General features: G+C 39.2%; 1 protein-coding gene across 1 annotated transcript in view; it reads left to right on the top strand.

Annotated features, from left to right (window-relative positions):
• Positions 1-21366, top strand: part of SNTG2 (syntrophin gamma 2) — a 553256-nt gene that overhangs the window by 253924 nt on the left and 277966 nt on the right. Inside the window, exon 7 of the mRNA XM_075555664.1 lies at positions 5327-5414. Within this exon, the coding sequence (XP_075411779.1) occupies positions 5327-5414 (88 nt within the window). The remainder of the gene's footprint in view (positions 1-5326; positions 5415-21366) is intronic.

Here is a 21366-nt window from a genome sequence, read left to right on the forward strand (position 1 = left end):
TTTAGTAGTTTCTATATCCATATTTACATATATTTCAATATACCTCATCCTATTGCCATAGAGTGGAATCTTACTCACAGTTTCCCTGCAGAGTTTCCAAGGAAAAGCTATGCATTTTTACAGAAGCCAACTGCCACGTCTTGCTCCTGATATGGAAAGAGGCGGCAGATTTACAGCCTTGCGTGACCTGATGGGCAGGTTTTCTCTGTCACCAAGGGTGCCTGTGAGTGAGTTGGAATGGACTCCATGGACATGGTTCCTTATGCATCTATTTTGTGTCATATGGGGTGAGCATCGTGCGTTTACTAATATTAAAACAGCGAGCCTCAAAAGTTTCAAGTCCTTCTTTGGTGATATTCTGTGTGGTTTTTTTTTTAATTAATTGATCTCAATGCAGCGAGGCTATTGCAGCTGCAATTCACTTATCAGAATGTGGCAGACAAATGACAGCCTTGTACTGTCTTTCCACTCCCACTCACATACAGAGATAAAAAAATACTTAGGATAGGATTTTGCAATACTGTGGACTCTTGGATACAGAAAGAGAGCATAAAGTTATTTAGGCTTTTCTCAGGCTCTTACACTCCGTTAATCAAAGAAGGGACTTTAAGCACTGCTTCTTGTTTTTGATTATTTCCTTTCTGGGATATTGTGCATGGATGGAGGATAATCTCAGATAAATACTCTACATTTTTTAACTTCTGTAACTTCATGAGTGTGGCTGAGAAATGCTTTCCTTTCATAGTCACTTGGCACTGTTGGAGTCTCTGGGTAGTACAGATATGTAATTCACATGACTGCTAACCAGGAGCTTGGAAGTTCAAGTCATCCCTAAGGCATCTTGGGGAAAAGACCTGGCATTTTCATTCTAACAGATGTATATAGATTAGACCCCACTTGTGTCATAATATATAAGATAGATTGATGATGATGATAGGTAGATAGATAATAGAATATATATATATTCTTCATTTATGAACCATTGTTATATTCTGACACAAGTGGGGTCAGGGCACCATGAATCAGAACGGACTTGAAAGCTACTGCTTATGTTTCCACTACTTGGCATTTGAATAGAAGCCAGTACTAGATACTTGATAAAATGGTTTTCCACTAGAAATTTAGGAGAATGACTCTGACAATAAGGAAACAACAACTGGGTGATACTGTCCTACTTTTCCCAGCGCAGAACTAAAACGGCTGCTGAGACAAGAGCGCTTTGGAGGCCAGACTACCTGACAACGTGAACTAAATATAAAGCAATGTGATCATATGGACTTGATTTACATAAACATACCCTATAATCCCTGCTACACAGGAGCATGTCAATACATGGTAATTAATAATAATGATGAGATGAGAAGGAAAAAGAGAAATGTTGAAAATGCTTGATGGAATTTGGGCAGGGGTTTAGCAGTGGTCACCTGGCGTTTTCTGGAATTTTCCGAGGTCTTTGTCAAGGCCCAGGCAACAGACACGCTCTCCGGTTAAGATGTAAGCAAGGGCACACAGCTTATGTAATGTGCAGTATGTTCTGGCGGTGATCTAAAACCAAGGGTCCGTTGAGGTGAGTGAATATGCAAGGAGAGTAGGTGGGGCAGCTAGAGAAATGACAGATGGTAGAGGGGGGATGCCTTTGATTGCCCTGGAAAGGCATTTAGATTCCATTTCTAGGGCCTTGGGGAACTGGGGATATATATATATTTTATCTCGCCTGTGATCCTTCACATCTAACAAGTGCTTTTAGAAAGCTGTCCACAGTTTAAACAGCCCAGGCATGCAATAATGAACTTGAGAAGTCACAGAAGTGCACAGGGAAGGAAAGAATTTGATTCTGTTCAAATTGTTGACAGATTATAGTAGGGAGAAGATCAAAGCTACAGATTACTCTTGTCATTTAACTCAGTGTTGTCCCCAAAAGGCAATAACGTTCCTTGGGAGCGCTGGAATGACCCAGGGGGCTGCAAAAGCAAGTAACTGCATCTTAGCTGGATTGTGGGTTGCAGTACAAAAGGCTTTAATTACCAGGGAGCTTCTAAGTAATTTTGTTCTCAAAAGGGGGCAATAGGCCAAATCATTTTGGTGATCTATGAAATTAAAACATTGAGTATTGCAAAGGGTAAAATTGGAGTGAATTATAATAAATTGAAACTTCATAGCATATACATTTTGTAGTAGTTCAAACAAATTTATTTAAAATGGTAAATATCTTTACCACAGTAAATTATTAGAGATTAGTAAGCCTTTAAACAGAAAGGAAGCATGTACACCTGGGGGGACACAAGTGCATTCCTGTTAGTATGAAAAGAAAAAGAAAAACAGAGAGGACCAAATTCCTAGCAGGGAAAAAATGACTAGCAATACTTTGATGGACCCTGGAAATATGTTCCTTATAAGCCACATTAGTTCAAGTTTTTGTACACTCCCTGGGGAACCAGGCCATGTGTCATAGAACACTAGATCCTTGAACCCTGAACCTTCAAGGCACCCAACATTCCCTAAGGGCCATACCAGAGTCATGTGATGGGGAAAACCACCTTACATGAACTAAGCTCTGCCTCAGACACACTTGTAACCCAAAGACTGAAACCGCATGATGTGTGAAGAAGCACAAGACAGCTATACCAAGAGTATTGAACTGTCAATCCATTGACTAACATTTACTTAATACTTCCATGCCCTGCTTGCTCTATTGTTCCCATAGACTGATATTGTCAGTGAATATTATTGTAAGTTTTGCCTGACCACCAACTCATATTGTTTGTGCAAGCAGCGTCCAGTCACATGAGGATTTATTCTGTACAAGTGAATAATCTATGTTTTCTGATATGTAGTTAGCCTAAATTTATATAATCTCTAACTAGTGTTTTAAAATTAATGCCATAGGCTAATGACGCCATAAACAGAAGGCCCGTATGCTTCAGGGAAATGGTCGATGATTCTCTCTCACAAAAGAGCAAGGATGCCTCTAAGGGACTCGACTTTACTTTCAGACAGTAATGATTGTAAACTTGATTGCAGTGGATTGAACCACAGTATAATATATTGCTTGGTCAGTTGACCTTCCTCCACTAACCTAAATTTGCTCTAGGCCAGTAGTTCTCAACCTTCCCATGACCTCAGCCCTTTAATACAGTCCCTCGTATTGTGGTGACCCTCAACCATAAAATGATTTTTGTTGCTACTTCATAACTATAATTTTGCTACTGTTATGAATTGGAGTGTAAATATCTGATATGCAGGATGTATTTTCATTGTGACAAATTGAACATGATTAAATATAATTAAAGCATAGTGATTAGTCACAAAACACTATGTAATTTTATGTTGTGAAATATTTATGTTTTCTCATGGTCTTCGGCGATCCCTGTGAAAGGGTCATTTGACATCCAAGGTGTCGTGACCCCCAGGTTGAGAACCGCTGCTCTAGGCTAAAATATTCCTCACTAGTTCTATGGCATAAATTTCTTCCCTGGCTCATAAATTTTGTTTGTAGTCTTTTCTTTCTTTTTTAAAAACATTTTATTAGGGGCTCATACAACTCTTATCACAATCCATACATATACATACATCAACTGTATAAAGCACTTCCGTACATTCTTTGCCCTAATCATTTTCAAAGCATTTGCTCTCTACTTAAGCCCTTTGCATCAGGTCCTCTTTTTTCCCCCTCTCTCCCCGCTCCCCCCTCCCTCATGAGCCCTTGATAATTTATAGATTATTATTTTGTCATATCTTGCCCTATCCGGCATCTCCCTTCACCCCCTTCTCTGTTGTCCGTCCCCCAGGGAGGAGGTCACATGTGGATCCTTGTAATCAGTTCCCCCTTTCCAACCCACTCTCCCTCTACTCTCCCAGCATCGCCCCTCACACCCCTGGTCCTGAAGGTATCATCCACCCTGAATTCCCTGTGCCTCCAGCTCCTATATGCACCAGTGTACAACCTCTGCTCTATCCAGACTTGCAAGGTAGAATTTGTATCATGGTAGTTGGGGGGGTGGGGGGGAGGAAGCATCTTTTCATTCATACTCTTTATTTTTATCTTTATATTATTTTCTTTCTGTTGCTTTGGTTTTTTATTGTTACTGTTAAAGCGCTCTGTTAGTCTGAGTTGAGGAGAGACACAAATACAGAGACACTCACATGTATGTAAGAGAGAGCTTTATGTCAATGAGCAATTGCATATTAAGAAAACACCCCAGCTCAGTCCAAATCAAGTCCATAAGTTCATAATTAGCCCATATGCCCAATACTAGTCAATATATTTCCCTTCAGACTCACACAATACAAACAATGATGTTAATATAGGAAGATCACAGGCAAGTAGGTGGAAAGTCTTGTGGGTCCAGTGGTGGTGGAAGCATCTCAGTGCTGGCAGGGATTTTCATGTGGCTCTTCTAGCTCCAGGGTTCTGACTCCATTAGCATAGCTCCATGTGACTTGTCAACAGGATCTGGTGGAGAGAGCGTGTTTTCCCGCCTCCTGGGAGGAAGATAGGAGTTCCCAGAATCTTAAGAAGGCCGTGCCCACACAGAGCCCTCATTGGCTATGATCTGATTGACAGGCTAGACTCCACCCCTTCACACAAATTTTCAGGAGATTATGTAACTGCCACAAGTGCAGAAGGAGTGGATATGTAGAGACAATAACTGATGTAATGGTTTATTGGGAACAGGAGGTGGGTGGGTGGGTGGGGAGGGGGAGAGGAACTGTAGGGGGTCCTCAGCACTTGAACACGTTCTCAGGAGTAATTTTGTGACTGTGGAAAATATTAGAGACAGACAGACAGTGAGATCGTGAATGTTAAAAAAAACTGGATAATATTCATACATACATACAGAGAAGTATGTTGAAGTAATCTCCATTAATTATTTGAGAGTTGAAATGATATTTTACCTTTGTGTGTATTATATGTGGTCTGTTAGGTCAGTGTTAGCATGTGGCATGCTGTTTTCCAATGTCTGAATATTTGTTTATTAAAAATTGAGTTATCACATGGTTTTATTTTCTGATGCTACATTCAAACTGTATGCAGACAGCCTGGTCTCGACGTTAAGTAGCATCGCAGTCCTAATAGTGTATGCAGATGGAGTGTATACAGATGGAGTGTATACAGATGGAGCTTAAGTAAAGGTGTTCTGCACCATTGGGCGTACATGCTCCCACTGCTATTATTCAGTTAAGATTACGAACCGCTCGGTACTTCAGAGGTAATCATGAAAACCATGCTCTTGAGAAACACTTGGAGTATTGAATGATGTTTCTTTTGAAGAGTGCACCTGGTCATTCATGATGGTGAAGAAGCATTATTTTGTCTTATTGCCAGGTGCATCTTATGAGAAACGCTGGCGATGAAGTTACCATCACTGTTCAGTATCTCAGGGACGCACCAACGTTTCTGAAGCTACCATTAGGTAAGAGGAACGGAGAGAGCCTGAAATTTACCAGAATTTCCTTTCTTTGCACCATGTCTGACCAAATGACGTGAGACCGGCAAGACCACGCAATACAGATAGATACCTTTGAGCTCCGTGTTCCTAAAGCGTTCTACCCTAAGAGCCCTAGTGCTTTTACTTTGGGTTAGGAGCTGCACATTCAGCAGCTAGTTCTAAAGAACAAACCACTCTGCCGGAGAAGCATTAGGTTTTCAGCTCCTATAACGAGTTCCAGTCTCAGAAACCCACGGGGGAAGGTCCACCGGTCCAAAAGGATAAGTATGAGTGGGCAGTGCTCAATGGCACTGAGAGGAAAGGCATTCTACATATCAGTATATAAACAGACTTTTTGTGTGGAAGTAAAATCAGGCTGACACTTGTTGAATAGCTGATTATATTCTTACTCGTTGAAGTGAATTATTTGTGATTTTTAAATGTATTTATATTTACAGTAGCACATATACATAAAAATGTTTTATTGATATCCAGGAGAAATTTTTAAAATTCCAAAATGAATGAACTCTTTAGTACTAAGTACCTCCCATATTTTATTTCAGAATTTGAAATTATTTGTTGTACTGGAGTAATGATCCAGCTTCAAAATTGTAAAGCAAATCCAATTCTATAAAATTTTTTTAAATGTTATTCTTATTTTAAAAACCGTGTTGTCATTGTTCCAAGTCACAGGGACCCTCTGCGCAGCTAGCAGGAAACACTGCCAAGTTCACTGCCATTGTCAGCATTCGTGCCAGGTTTCAGCCTATTGTTGCAGCCTCTGGGTCAAGCCATCTCCTGGAATAGCTTCCTCCTTTAGCTCACTTTTCCAACCAGTCAAGATGTGCTTTTCCAGGGGCTGGTTTCTCCTGAAAGCATGTCCGGTGTACATAAGATGAACTCTGTGAGCTGTACTTCTGCCAAGAGACGGCTTCTTTCTTCTTCTGGTCACTAAATGTACTTGTGTATTCAGTAATTGCCATCAGCACCATCCTTCAAAGGTATCTTTTTTGGTTGAATGTTTTGTTGTATATATTTTTGAAAAAAAATTTACATGAAAACAAAGCGTATGGAGAAAAAACGTTGTAAATCAATTGTGGTAAGGATTGCACAACTCTTCTGGATATGGATGAATTATTGAATTGTTTGATATGTGGATGAAGTTCTAATAAAACTGTTTTAAAATTTTATCCATTCTTCCTTATTCAATGTCCAACTTTCACATGTTTCTGAGGTGATTGTAAATAATATGACTTGAGACAGATGCACCTTTGTCTTCTAACTGATGTCGTGAACTCTCATGACATTAGACAGGTCTTTTGCAGCAAATTTGTTCATGACAATACTTTCATTGATCCATGACTAATGCTGTTATGATCAATGCCTGTGAAGCCAGTCAGTAAAAATGAAATCATTGATAACGTTGATGTTTTCTTCATCTGCCATTCTTTCTTTTGCTCTGGTTGTGAGGATTCTGGTAAAATTTACTTTGAAGTATAATTCATACTGAAGGCTGCAGTTCTTGACCATCAACAACTGATTCCAGTTTTCCTCACTTTTAGCAAGCAAGATTCTGTTATCTGCAAATTTGTATTATTTTATAATTTTTTCATTGTGATGGGTAGGTTTATTGTGCAAACCTGGCTAAAGGGCACATTTGGGATTAATAAGTTTGCAGTTTGATTGGAGGGCAAAGAGATAAATGGCTTGGCAAGGCACATCCCTCTCGCTCTCACTCTCTGGTGACAGGCCCATCATGCAGTTGCTTTAGCCATTTCTCTGCCTCAGCTTGTGAGCTACACTACTTGTGAGACAGCCAACAATTGGATCATGTTGGTAGAACTTGAGGTTCCTTTGAGACCTGCTTCTCCATGCTGCTGGTGTATATATCGCTTGGACTTGAGGCTAGTGGATCCTGTTGGCTTGTATTTCTTGAGTTTAATATCCCATCCAGGCCTGTTTTGCGAAGCTCCTGAGCTGTAGACTATGGTGACCTGTTCTGCTGTTTGCTGCCTGTGGCTCGAATGTGTCCAACATTCCTCATGAGTTGACGGGCTTCCAGTATATTAACTATTCCATGGACGTGAATTGATCTGAACCCTCTGTACTACTGTGTGGACTATTTAGTTGTTATATTCTTTTGTGATATATAGATATAATAAATTATTTGTGTGATTATTGATAATAATAAATTATATATAATTTATATATTAAAATATATACAATCACATATATAATCATATATACATATATACATATAGTTAGATCACCTATATTTGGAACAGGTAAAATAATGGATCTCTTCCAATCAGTTGACCCAGTAAATGTCTTCTAAATTTCTTGGCTTAGAAAGATGTGTTCTGCCAGTTCTCTGTCAGCTTGTTGAACGTTGCACATGGCACTCTGTCAATTCCTGGAGCTTTGTTGTTCACTAATGCCTTAAGTTCAGCATGGACTTCTTTCTTCAGTACCATTGGTTCTTGATCATATGCTACCTCATGACTTTAACTTACATATGAGCCAGGTTTCACTAATTTTGGCGACTGATATTGAACTTCATCATCTCTTCCCAAATATGTAGTCAATCTGATTTCACGGTATTCTATCTGGCATGGTCCATGTTTACAATACACATTCATGTTGTTAACAAAAGGTACTTGGAATGAAGAACTCATTAGTCTTGCAAAATTTTGTCATGTTATCTCTAACAATTTCTGTGAAGAAGACTACATTTTTGTGGTAGTTACATAATGTCATGTCAACTTGATAAAGAAGTATAAGGGTAGAGTCCAGCCTGTCAATCAGGTCACAGACTGATGATGCTTCCTTTTGGGCCTGGCCTTCTCATGAGAATTCTAGGAACCTCCTTCCTCTTTCTCTGCTTCACCTTCCTGTTTACAAACCACTTCTAGCCACGGTGATGGCAGCCAGAGCCATGGGGATTCATCCACTGCCATTGGATCTGTAAGACTTTTCACCCACTGGCCTGTGATCTTCCTGCATTGTACATAATTCCATGTGGCTTTGTGAGTCTGAAGAGGGGCTTTGAGGGCTGGTATTGGATTAGGGGCTAATATCTGACTTATGGACTTGTTCTGAACTGGGCTGGGATGTTCTCTTAGTCTATGATTCTTTGGTATAAAGCTCTTTCTTAAACATATATGTTTCCCTGGGTTTGTTTCTCTAGTCAGTCCAGTCCAACATATTTTCTACCTGCTGTTCCTTCCTTTTTTTCCTTCTTTAACTTTTGCATCTAAATCAATAATTATCAGTGCATCTTGATTGCAAGTTTGAACAATTTTGAGCTGAAGCTATTAGGAGAATTCTTCTATTGCTTCCTTACTAGCATTAGTGGTTGGTACATAAATTTGAATAATAGTTGAATTGAGTGGATTTCCCTGTAAGCATATCGATATCTTGTCACAGACAACACTGTACTTCAATATGAAACTCAAAATGTTATTTTTAATGAGGATCATGTCACATTTCCTCTGTAATTTGTTATTTTAAACCATAGTAAGCTATAAAATATCTGATTCAAAATGCTAATACCAGTCAACTTCAGCTCACTAATGTCTAGGGTATGAGTCTTTAGGAGTTCTGTTTTGGTTTTTTGGCAACTTCAAATTTTCCTAGATCCACATTTTTTTTTTGCATTCTACATTCTCATTATTAAAGGATGTCTTGAGTTTGAGGATGTTTGTGTCACATCAGCAAAAGAAGTTCCTTAGATCTTTACTACACCCAGGTCATTATGGTCAACATTGAAAAAGAAAATTCTTCCCTGGTGGTATTTTTAGTGTCCTCTAAATGGATAACCTGATTTTATGGCATTATATCTGACAGTGTTGTGCTGCTATTCCTAAGTTTTCCAATGACTTCTCTCTCAAAAGTAGAAAACCTATTCCATCTTTTGGCAACATATCGAACAATGTTCCACTGCCATTCTTAAGGTGCTCCATGACTAATCCTTCAGAAGTGGACAACTTGCTAGTTTGCTGTATTCTGTTATTAGTTTAGAAGCTGTTCTTATATAAGTTCACCTTGAATTACCCTGCTGATTTTTGAGATACCAGTGATACAGCTGCCAGCATCACAGTAATATGCAAGCCATCACAGTTCAATGAATTCGCAGACATGTGGTAGAATAATTGTATCAGGTGTTTCAAATATTGTTTTACTACCATCATTCTTCTACTTCATTACTGAGTACCTACTTTGTCAATTGGCAAAGAGCTTTATAGCAAAGTCCAAGTATCTGTCATTACTGAACTACTGTGGGGACTTAATCTAGACACAAGATACCTCCAGATTGATAGGATGAGTAAATGGTTATTTCAAAGACATGACTACCTTCTTTCTCTACATCTTCATTATCTTATTATTTTCCTTTTATTGTTCTGCTGCTGCTTCCTTTACCCCTCCCATTCTCCTCTTTCCCTTCCTCTGAATCCCCCTCCTGCTCCTCTTGTTTTCTTTCTTCTTCATCTGTTCTATTTTTAAGACCAAAATGTTCACATAGAATGAGGTAATATCTATTGAACTGGAGGCAGAGCTCATTGAAATCTGATAAAGATTGATGCTAATTCATAAGGGATGTTGGTGTAATAAAACAAAAAGTCTCCAGTTGAAAACTTCATATGATCTGATTTATATTTTAGCAGATGTTTAGCATGGTATTTTAGCAGAATCACGCTTGCTGTCTGAGTAGATCTACTGTTGCCTTGGATGCAAGAGTAGAAGAAAGGGGGTTTGCTAAAAGGAAAGAAGGAAGAAAGGAAGGTTAATGTTCACTCATGTGAAATGTACATGAGGTTATACACACTTCAGCATGGAATTAAAATACATGGAGGTATGGAAGGGGCTATTAAGATGAGAGCAATATTGGTATCTGTGGTAGTTACATAATCTGGGGTCAACTTGTGAAGTTGCTTTTCAATCAGGTCACAGGTTAATGACCTCATTTGGAGGCACCATAAAGATACATTGCTCCCTGAATGCCAGATGCACACAGACTTTCTGCTTCATGTTCCTGCTGAAAAGATATGTGGAGCTATGCTACAGCCCTGGAACTGGAGGAGACAGCGTTGAGATATTTCTACTGCCACTGGATCCACAAGACTTTCCACCCAGTGGCCCATGATCTCCCTGCATTCAGTGTCATTGCATGTGTTGCATGAGTCTGAAGAGGAATGTATAGATTGGTATCATACATATAGGCTAATATTGGACTTCAGACTTGATCTTGACTGGGCTGGGATGTTTTCTCAGTATGCAATTGCTCTTTTATATACAGTTCTTTCTTACCCACATAAAAGCATCTCTGGATTTGTTTATCTAGTCAACCCAGCCTAGCACCTTGGGAGTGGGGTACTAGAGAAACAAGTTGTGAAGCTGGGGAGCGGATGTTTGTTTGACCTCTGCTTCATGGTCGTTGTTCTTCTTTGGGTAGCCAGAGGTCAGATACAAGTAAATGCAGTTTAGTAGGTTGTTTAATGGAAAGAATATAAGAAGTTAAAGTTTGAATATTTTGTTTGATTGTTGATTTCAGTTAATCCTGTGTGATATGGCTTAAATAAATATGATTGATATATTTTTTGAGCTCAGGGGACAAAAATTTCCCTTTCAGTTTCTCAGAGACCATGCTGCTTGGTGAAAATTGCTGACAGAAGGTCAAAAAGTCTGACACAAAGACTTGGCCTGGCTTTCAGTCAAAGGCCTAAGGCCATATTTTGTATCAGTGGAATAATTTAAACAAGGATTAAGATAAATTAGATAAGGATTGAACTTAACTATTTTAAGAATTGCATTTAAGATCTGGTTCTACTTTGTTTATACTGATCACTTCTATTTATTATTTTGATATAATGATTGATATAAATGATTACTGGGAATTATGAAAACAAAGAATTGTAAGCCTTGCCTTCAGCCATTAAAATTTTAATCTTCAAATGGGTTAGGACACTCCTGCAAAGAAGATGCTGAAAAGATAAACCCCACCCAGTGATTTGAGTGCTCAGGATATTCAAAGGTGAAGACACTTGCCTAGGGGGCTGTTGACAGATTAAAGAAAAAAAGGAGCTCTTTGGATTTTTGACTTTTAGACTAGTGTTTTTTGTCAGAAGCTGGAAAAATCTGGAACCATTAAGAAACTCCTCTGTAGGTCTGAACATTAAAGAGAGCCTGTGAGCAGGCTGAAATGCTTGCTAGGTGACCACCTTGATGCACTTGTTGAGTGAAAATGGGAGAAATGAAACAACAAAGAGATGGGCTGAGTCTGGCCACTGGCACCCATGTGCCAGGTTCACAGGGACTAGAGGAACAGATGAGAGCGGGTTGACCGGTTTGAAGCTCATGACCTGGCCCAAGTGGGCCAGAGTTGTTGAGAATTTGTGATGGGGCCCATGGTCTAAAGGCAAGGCAACCAATGAGCACCCTGGTGAGGCTAAGTGGAGCAGCCCACATTGAGTTGACCAGAACCCAACCAGATGAAGAGAAGATATTTGAGCCTGTGAACTGGTATATTTTGTTGCTGACTTTATGGATGGCCTTCCCTGATTGACTTTCCTTATGGATGCAGACTAAGAAGGTTCCAACTGGAATGGAAATTCTTCACATCAAAGAATATGACTGTCTCCTAAGAGCACTGGGTTGATGTAAGTGAGCAGTATAGAAATTGGATACCGTAAATTTGGAGGATAAAGGCATCAAGTACCTGGCTTACATACTTTCTTGGGTAGGAGAATATGTTGAAAGGATTATAAAATTGTGAGGCATAGAATAAATTTGTTTTGTCTACTTATAGAATATTATGTTTAAATGAGGCTTTGGCACATATTGAGTTGCATGCATTTTAGTCTTCTCCTCTTAGGTACAGATATGATTTTATTATTTTTTGCTTGAAAATTATATGTGACTGTAGAGATGTGTGAATATGTCAAGTTGACAAGAGTTGGTCTGTGGTAGTTATATAATCTGGCATCAACTTGTGAAGGGGTGGGTGGACTCTAGACATTCAATCAAATCACAGCTTGATGACCTCATTTGGTGGTGCCATGGAGATAAAGAGCTCAGTGGAGGCCAGATACACCAGACTTTCTACTTTGTCTTCCTGCTTATAAGATACATGGAGTTACTGTAGTGCCCTGGAACTGGAGGAGCCACATGGAGATCCCTTCCAACATTGAGATGTTTCCACTGCCATTGGATCTACCAGGCTTTCTACCCAATCACCTGTGATCTTCCTGCATTTGGTGTCATTGCATGTGTTGCAAGAGTCTGAAGAGGAATTATAGATTGGTATCATATATATGAGCTAATATCAGACTTATGGTCTTGATCTGTACTGGGCTGGGATGTTTTCTCAATAAGCAATTGTTCTTTTATATGAACTCTTTCTTACCCACATATGCATATCTCTGGATTTGTTTCTCTACTCAACCCAGACTAAAACAGTATCCATGTATTTGATAGCATTTGAAGATTTAAAAGGGGTGGGGGGATTAGGTATTTTGTATATTTTTCATATAAAAAGCAAATAATAGATGCACATATTTTTGTTAGTTTCCATTGATTCTGTTAAGACTCATGGTGGCCCCAGATAGGCATATTGAACTGTTCCATAGTGTTCACAGACAGTGATCTTTCATAAGCAGATTACCTGGTATGTCTTCTGAAAACCACCTGGGTGCAGTGAAACCTCCAATAATGTAGCTAATCATGAAATAACTGTTTACTTAAGCAGAAATATCGAACACATATGAAACATAAGATGATGGTGAATACACATTCTATATTCTAAATATAATTTTAAACCCCCCTCACAATGCTGCCCTCATAATCGATTATACTAAATCATTTGAGATCAGTAAATGGCACCATTGAAAATATTTGAAACTGGACATTGCTGATAAGAAGGTTAAGGAAAGAGTTTTAAACTTGGACTAAATAGAAAGTGAGTGTTAAACCCAGGGACAAGGGAACAACAAGTGATCCAAAATCTGGAGAGGAGGTTGTAGGAGGCCTGTTAGGGCGTGATCAAGGGCAAGGTAACCGAGAGGAATTACTGAAACCCAAATGAAGGCTGAGCATGACAGTTGGACAAGAAGAAAGTAAACAGAAATAGAGGAAAGAACTAGGAGGCAAAGGGCATTTATAAAAGTCTAAATATAGACATGCACATATGTAAATATATTTATATATGACAGTGGGAAAATAGATCTATGTGCATATATTTATAGGTTTAATATTACATTACGTTATCAGATGGACATTTGGCCTCTACTCAAGTACTCCCTCAGCACAAGAACACTTTGTTCTATTACACTGGCATTCCATGATGTTCACCTTCCCAACATGATCACTGAAGACAAATGGGCACATAAGCAAATGTGACGAAGAAAGCTGAGCCCAGTTATCAAAATATATAACATCTGGAGTCTTAAAGGCTTGAAGGTAAGCAAGCAGCCATCTAGCTGAGAAGCAAAAAAAATCCACATGGAAGGAGCACACCAGCCTGTGTGATCATGAGGCGTCTATTGGATCCGGTATCAGGCATTAAATAACAAAAAAATCCTATCATTGTGAATGAGGGAGAGTGTGGAGTGGAGACCCAAAGCCCATCTGTAGGCAACTGAACATCCCCTTACAGAAGGGTCGCAGGGAGAAGACGGGCCAGTCAGGGTGAAGTATAGCACCGATGAAAAATGTAACTTTCTTCTAGTTCTTTAATGCTTCCTCCACCCCACTATCATGATCCCAATTCTACCTTAAAAATCTGGCTAGCCCAGAGGATATGCACTAGTACAGCAAAGAACTGGAAACACAGTAAATCCAGGTCAGAAAAATGCCTCAGGACCAATAATAAAAGTAGTGTTACCAGGAGGGGAGGGGAGAGTGGGGTAGAAAAGAGGAACTAATCACAGGGATCTGCATATAAACCCGTCCTTTGGGAAGGACAACAGAAAAGTGGGCGAAGGGAGACATCATGACAAAATATTAATAATTTATAAATTATCAAGGGTTCATAGGGGGGAGACTGGGGAGAGAAGGGAACAATTAGGAGCTCATACCAAGGGCTCAAATTCAAAGAAAATACTTTGAGAATAATGATGGCAACAGATGTACAAATGTGCTTGACACATGGATGGATGGATGGATCGTGATAACAGTTGTATGAGCCCCCAATAAAATGATATAAGACAAAGGAGAAGAAGAAGATATGAGTGGAGGTTAGCCTGTGGCTCCAGTCATAGCTCATGACCTCCTTTGAAGATGGGACTGAGACAATGGCTCACTGAAGGCCGGCCTGTTTCTGCCCTTACCTTCCTCATGAAACCACATGAAGACTTGCAGGAGTGCTGGAGATGCATCCACCATCACTGGATTCACAAGAATTTTCTCTCACTGCCCTGTGATCTTGCTGTATTTTTTCATTGCATGTGACTATGTGAGTCTGAAGAGAGACTTGTGGAGTAGTATTAGGCGTATAGACTTGATCTGAATTGGTCTAGAAATTTTTCTTGATGTATAATTATTTCCTGATATAAAGCTCTCTCTTATACACAAAAATAGTAATAATAAAATAAAAAATAAAAATCTATCCATCTATTTGTCTCTCTTGTACATATCTGTGTGCATAGATAAAAATAGATTCTTTTAAGAAAAGGCATATGATGCAGAAAGTAGGAAATGTGCACACAGTATTACGGCAACAGTTAATTACTCAGAGCTATTTCTAACTTCTCTATGGCTAAGGTGCCTTTGGTTGGAGGGAGTTGATAAGGTTACTAGATCAGCTTTACCTAATTTTACCGAGGCAGCAGAATTTAAAATGCACATAGACATTTGAAAACCTGTTTCAAAAAGTGGAAATGGCCTACACTGAACATTTAAAAAATGAGTCATTAGCTGGAGGTACCAGAGGACTTGAGTTGTTATTTCCCCCTGACAATAGAACAACTCTTGAAATGTTAGCGCCTCGGGCAAGTGGTACTGGCTGCTATTTTGGTTAAGGGATGCATCATATTTTCTGTTCCTGAGCCCCAGTTAAAATCTGTGCTCTCGTTGGTCATATCTGTTGTCAGTGACCTACTAACTTCTGTTCCCTTTATTGCTGACGTTCCTATGCAGAGTTTTGCTAACTCTCCCTAGCTGCATTGCCAAGGTCAACTGAGCAAATAGGTCAACATTTCTTTAAAGGTATACACAATAATAAAGGAAGAAGGAATTTAGCATGATCTTTTCACATGAAACCTCTTACTCAGCCTTCAGGGATGTTGAATTCCATGATATTTAATCAATTTAATTTTTTCTTCCCTTGGTTCTTTAGGAAATAGGAATGCTAAAATATATCAGTATCCAGGAAATTATGAACATAGTGTCTTTAATCCCTTCGTAAACTTAGGCAAATTACATCTTTGGTGAATTCTCACCCTCAAGAAAAAACTGCTTTTGCCTAAGTGATCTGTAGTGAATAGGAAATCACAATATGGTAGATACATTGAAGAGATCTGTGTTCATGCTCATTCCAAGGAAAGGTGAACCAACACAAAGCTCAAACTGTACAACAATATTATTAACATTTCATACAAATAAACTTTTGCTGAAGGTCATCTGACAATGGTTGCAACGGTACATTGAAAGGGAGCTGCCAGAGGATCAGGTTGGATGCAGAAGAGGACATGGAACAGGGGATATCATTGCTGATGACAGATGAATCTTGCTCAAAGAATATGTGTTAGTTTGGGTAGACTAGAGAAACAACTTCATAGACACATGTTTATAAGAAAGAACTTTATATAAAGAATAATTGTACATAGAGAAAACTTCCAGTAAGTCTGATATTAGCCCATATGTCTGATTCAAATGTATAAGTTCCTCTTCAGACTCACAAAACACATGTAATGATGACGAATTCAGAAAGTCCACAGAGCAGTGGGTGGAAAGTGTTGTGAATCCAGTGATGTTGTAAGCATCTCAGCACAGGCAGGTTCCTTCAGCTCAGGGCAGAAGTGTAGTTCCATGTGTCTTGTCAGCTGCAATCCCTCTCAGGGAGTCAGCCGAGAAGAATACAAGAGTTCCCAGAATCCTCAGGAGAATGCCATGTCCACACAGAGGCGTAATTGGCTATTTCCTGTATTACTGGCTAGACTCCACCCCTTCACTCTTAATCCTCTCAAATTGACAAATGATTATTTAGCTACCACAGTAGAGAATACCAAAAATATGTTTATTTATGTTTTATTAACTCTGCAAGGATTTAGCCTCTAAGGACTGTGGATTAACTGTGGATGACCTTGAGAAGAGTGGGTGTTGCAGAACCCTTCATGGTGCTCTTACGTAACTTGTATCTGGAGCAAGAGGCAGTTGTGAGTACAGAACAAGGGCATAAATACTGTGTGGTTTAAAATTGGGGAAAGTTAGTATCAGAGTTGTAGCTACTCACCAGATTTGTTCAATCCTCATGCTGCTTAAATAACCAGAGAAGCTCTGTTATATCAAGATGGCATCAGGTTAAGAGGAAGGCTCATTAACAACCTGCAATATGCCGATGACACAACCTTATTTTCTGAAAGTGAAGAGGACTTGAAACATTTGATGATAAAGATCAAGGATTACAACCATCAGTATGGATTATAAGCTGATGCTAAAAATAAACCCAAACCCTCACCACTAGCCTAATAGTTAATATCATGGTAAATGAAGAATGGCTGAAGTTTCAACGACGTTGTCTTACTTGGATCCACCATCAATGTTCATGGAAGTAGCAGTCAAGAGGTCAAAACCTCATTACATTGGGTAGATCTCCCACAGACGAGCTCCACAGAGTGTTGAAAAGCAAGGCTATTACATCGAGGACTAAAGCAAGCCTGGCTTAAGCTATGGTGCTTTCTATTGCCTCAAATGACTGTGAAAGTTGGATATTGCATAAGGAAGACTGAAGAAGAATAGATGAATTTGAATTGTGATGGTGGAGAATGTTGAAAATACTACTGACTGGTAAAGAGAGAAACCAGTGTGTCTTGGAAGGAGTAAATCCAGAGTGGTCCTTAGAAGCTAGGATGGCATGCTTTGGACATATTGAACATCTTACAGATAGCATTGAGAACCCAATGTAAAGTTTGACAGCAAGATGTTTTCAACTATGGTACCAGAAGATGAGCTTCTCACTCAGAAGACACCCTGAATATGGAAAGAGAAAGAGCCTGGTGGCATAGTCTTTATGAGTTAGTTATCACGGGTCAACAGTCAACACCACCAGCCAACCGCACTAGAGAAGACTTGGCTTTCTAATCCTGTAGGAGTAGTTGTACCGTGTCCAATAGTCTCAATATGAGTCAGAATTGACTAGATGGCAGTGACTTAGGTGAGGTTTGGTTTGGTTTGATGAGAAGAGAGGATAGAAAAGCTCATTATCAGCAGTTAAAATGAAACCAAAGGCCAATTGTGGAACAGACCATCAGTTATTCATATGCATTTTTTAACCTCAGACTGAAAGAAAAAATGTAAAAGTTCATGAGAGTCAGCCTATGACCTGAGTGTACCCCACTTAAATTTTAAAAATACCTCATAAATCGTTTAGATGCCTTAAACACAATGGCAGAAGGCCTCGTGAGCTGTGGAGTGCCGTCAAGAACATAGAACATGAAGCAAGAAAAGTCATTACAACGACGGGGAAGAGAAAAATGGAAGTGGATGTCCGAAGTGGCTCTGACACGTGCTCCTCATTGTAAAGTATCTAAGGCAAAGAGCAGAAGACCAAGTCTTCAAAGAGAGCACAAAAAGACAAAATCATATTATAATAAAATATGCCAAAAGGAAGAACATGATCCGTATATTTTAAACAGAAAAAAACAAGGAAATTGTTTAAGCCTCAAGTTGCAATATGGAAAGATTATGTGAGCAAATTTTTGAACGATGCAGGAATCATCAAAAGAAGATGGAAATATACGCCGAGTTATCACCATTTCAAGAGGTAGCATGGGAGCAAGAACCGACATTACTGAAGGAAGACGTCCAAGCTACACTGAAAGCATTAGCCGATTTCAGGGCTCCAGGAATAGATGACATGGCAATTGAAATGTTACAGCAAGTTGGTAAAGCACCGAAAAACGTACTCCTCAATGCCAGGAACATAGGGAGACATTTACTTGTCCAAATGCCTAGAATGAACCCACGTTTGTATCCATTCCAAAGAAAGGTGACTTAAAAGAATGCAGAAGTTACATTCCAGCACATTGTGATAAAATGTAAGTAAATTTTACTAAAGATCAAGCAGCCATCAATTGAAGCCGTACATTGCTAGCGCCTAGAGGTTTAGGCTAGATCCAGAGGGAGTCATGAAATAAGGGATAGCACTGCCAACGTAACAGATTTTGGTTGAAAGCAGAGAATAAGCAGAAAAATATTTTATTGGTCCTGCAAAGGCATTCAAGTGTGCGGATCCTAACAAACACCAGCTAGCCTTGAGAAGAATGACAGTCCCAGAACATGTAATTATGCTCATGCAGAACATGAATATTGATTAAGAGACAGAACAAAAATGGAATACTGCGTGGGTTAAAATCAAGAAATGGGTCCGTCAGTGTTGTATCTTCTCACCATACTTTACAAACTGTATTCTTAGAAAATCCTCATTGAAGCTTTATTATATGAAAAAGAATTTGGCATTAGGATCCGAGGAAGCATTATTAACAACCTGTATATGAATAAGACACAACCTAATTTGCTGACAGTGAGCAAGACTTTAAATACTTGCAGATGGAGATCAAAGTTTAAAACTTTCAGTAAGAATTACAACTCTGTATAAAGGAAACTAAAAATCCTTATATCGGGATTGATAGGTATTCATGTCTAATGGAGAAAAGATTGATGTTACCAGGGATTTTATCTTGCTTGGATTCACAATCAATGCTCACGGAAGCAGAAGTCGGGAGTTCAAAGGATTTATTGCATTGGGTTAATATGCTGTACACAATGTCTGCAAAATGTTGGAAAGCAAGGATGTTACTTTGAGGAGTAATGGGGGCCTGATTCATCCCACGGTGCAGTGGTATTTTCAAATGGCCTCATATGTATGTGGAAGTTGGACAAGAAAGCCTGAAGAAGAATCCATACATTTGAATCATGGTGTTGCCAAAGAACTATTGAAAGTCAAAAGAACAAACAAATATGTCTTGGAAAAAATACAGCCAGGAGACTCCTTAGAGGCAAGACTTCCTCTCAAGTACTCTGAATGTGTAAGGAGAGGCCAGACCCTGGGAAGTTTACCATGCTTGCTAAAATAGAGGGGTGGCAAAAACTAGGACGGCCTAAGACAAAATGGATGGGCACAAAGTCTGTAAGAATGGCCGCTAACCTAAGAACAGTTGGGAGGGCTGTGTTTCCTTCTGTACATTCTACATCTCTATATCACTGAGTTGGAGCTGGTTCGAAGGCACTTGACAATAATAGCATTCTTTATCCAAGATTATGAGCTGCCAAGGGAGCAGTGAGTAATTTCTTTTTTTTCTGAAAATGGGGCTGTAAGATTAATAAGTTTGGGCATATAGAGATAGAACCTTTGAGGTACAAGTGCATGGAACTGTCAATCAGGTCTTGTTTGTTTTCAACTTCACAATGTCGATCCTGCCTAGGGACAGAAAATCCATTGCTACCAACGGTTTCTCATACTGCAGGAGCCCAGGTGATGGAGCGGGGTTCCACTTTGGGCTGTGATCCACATAGTTAGCAGTTCAAAACCACCAGCTGCTCCTTGGGAGAAAGCCTGAATAGACTTTTGACTCCTGTAAACAGCATCTCAGAACTTCCTAGTGGCGTTGCTCTGAGTCAGCATTGACTCTGCAGTAGCGAGTTTGGTGTTTTGAGCATCTCATAATGGGTGTGATTTTTTGCTACATGATCACAGATCATGCTAATTCTACTAATTCAAGCATTTCTCTCCTCTTTTAAAATGTTCTGTTCATCTTCTAGTAGGTTTTCCAGTTTTTTCTCTGGGATGTAAAATGATTTAGTTTACTGTTTTTTCTAGATGTCTTTTTCTCTTGTAAAAGACAAGAAGACAAGTTTTCAAAATTTGTCTTTCTGTGATAGTATAATAGAAAAGTAAATAACAAAGCATTATATCAAATGTATGAGAGACCCAATCTCATATTCTGGCCAGAAAAAAAAAAATCAAGGGATGATGCAATTACAGTATGCAGTTTCTTGTGATGTTATTTTCAGAATACTGATAATGACATGAATGTATTGTGATTTACTTTGGTTAGTAATTGTGTGATTCATGAATTTATCCTTATTTTGTTGAAAATTATGTTAGCTCTGGTTGCGCTATCTTACATTAGTCTTATGTCGCTCATATTTTATCAGCACTGTGCGAGGTGTTTGAGTGTGTTTTCAAACAACTGTTTCGTTTGGATAGCATCACCTCTTCTCAGTGGAGAAATCATCTCAGCAGGGGCTCAGATGTCACAGTGATTGTGAGCATGGCACAGGAAAGGATGGTGTTCCAGTAACTGTTTATTTCTCTGAAATGGGGATAATGATCAATAATGCTGATTTCACTGGGTTTTACTTTGTTAGAATGTAGTAAAGTAGCATGTACAAGCCTTTTAGTGTGGTTCTCCGTACATTATCCCTGTGATTCTGATCACCCTAAAGCGTCTCTCGCATGTTCATGTTTCTGTACTGGCATTTTATATAATGTATTACGAGCACTTATCTTAATGAAGAAAAATACATAAATGCCGACAGGAGCCAGCAGAAAGCAGAAATGCCTGTAGGGTGTTAGTAGACCATGATAGTTGGAATTCAGCTAAAACAGAAGTCTCCTCGGAAGGAGACAGTCATCACTCAGTTCCAGACATTTTCCCCTCTTCGATTAGCATTTGCAAATTGTAACCTGGGGTTTCCTTGAATTCAAAGGAAAGTCAGAAAT

Source organism: Tenrec ecaudatus, chromosome 8 (assembly GCF_050624435.1).
Source record: "Tenrec ecaudatus isolate mTenEca1 chromosome 8, mTenEca1.hap1, whole genome shotgun sequence".
Taxonomy (NCBI): domain Eukaryota; kingdom Metazoa; phylum Chordata; class Mammalia; order Afrosoricida; family Tenrecidae; genus Tenrec; species Tenrec ecaudatus.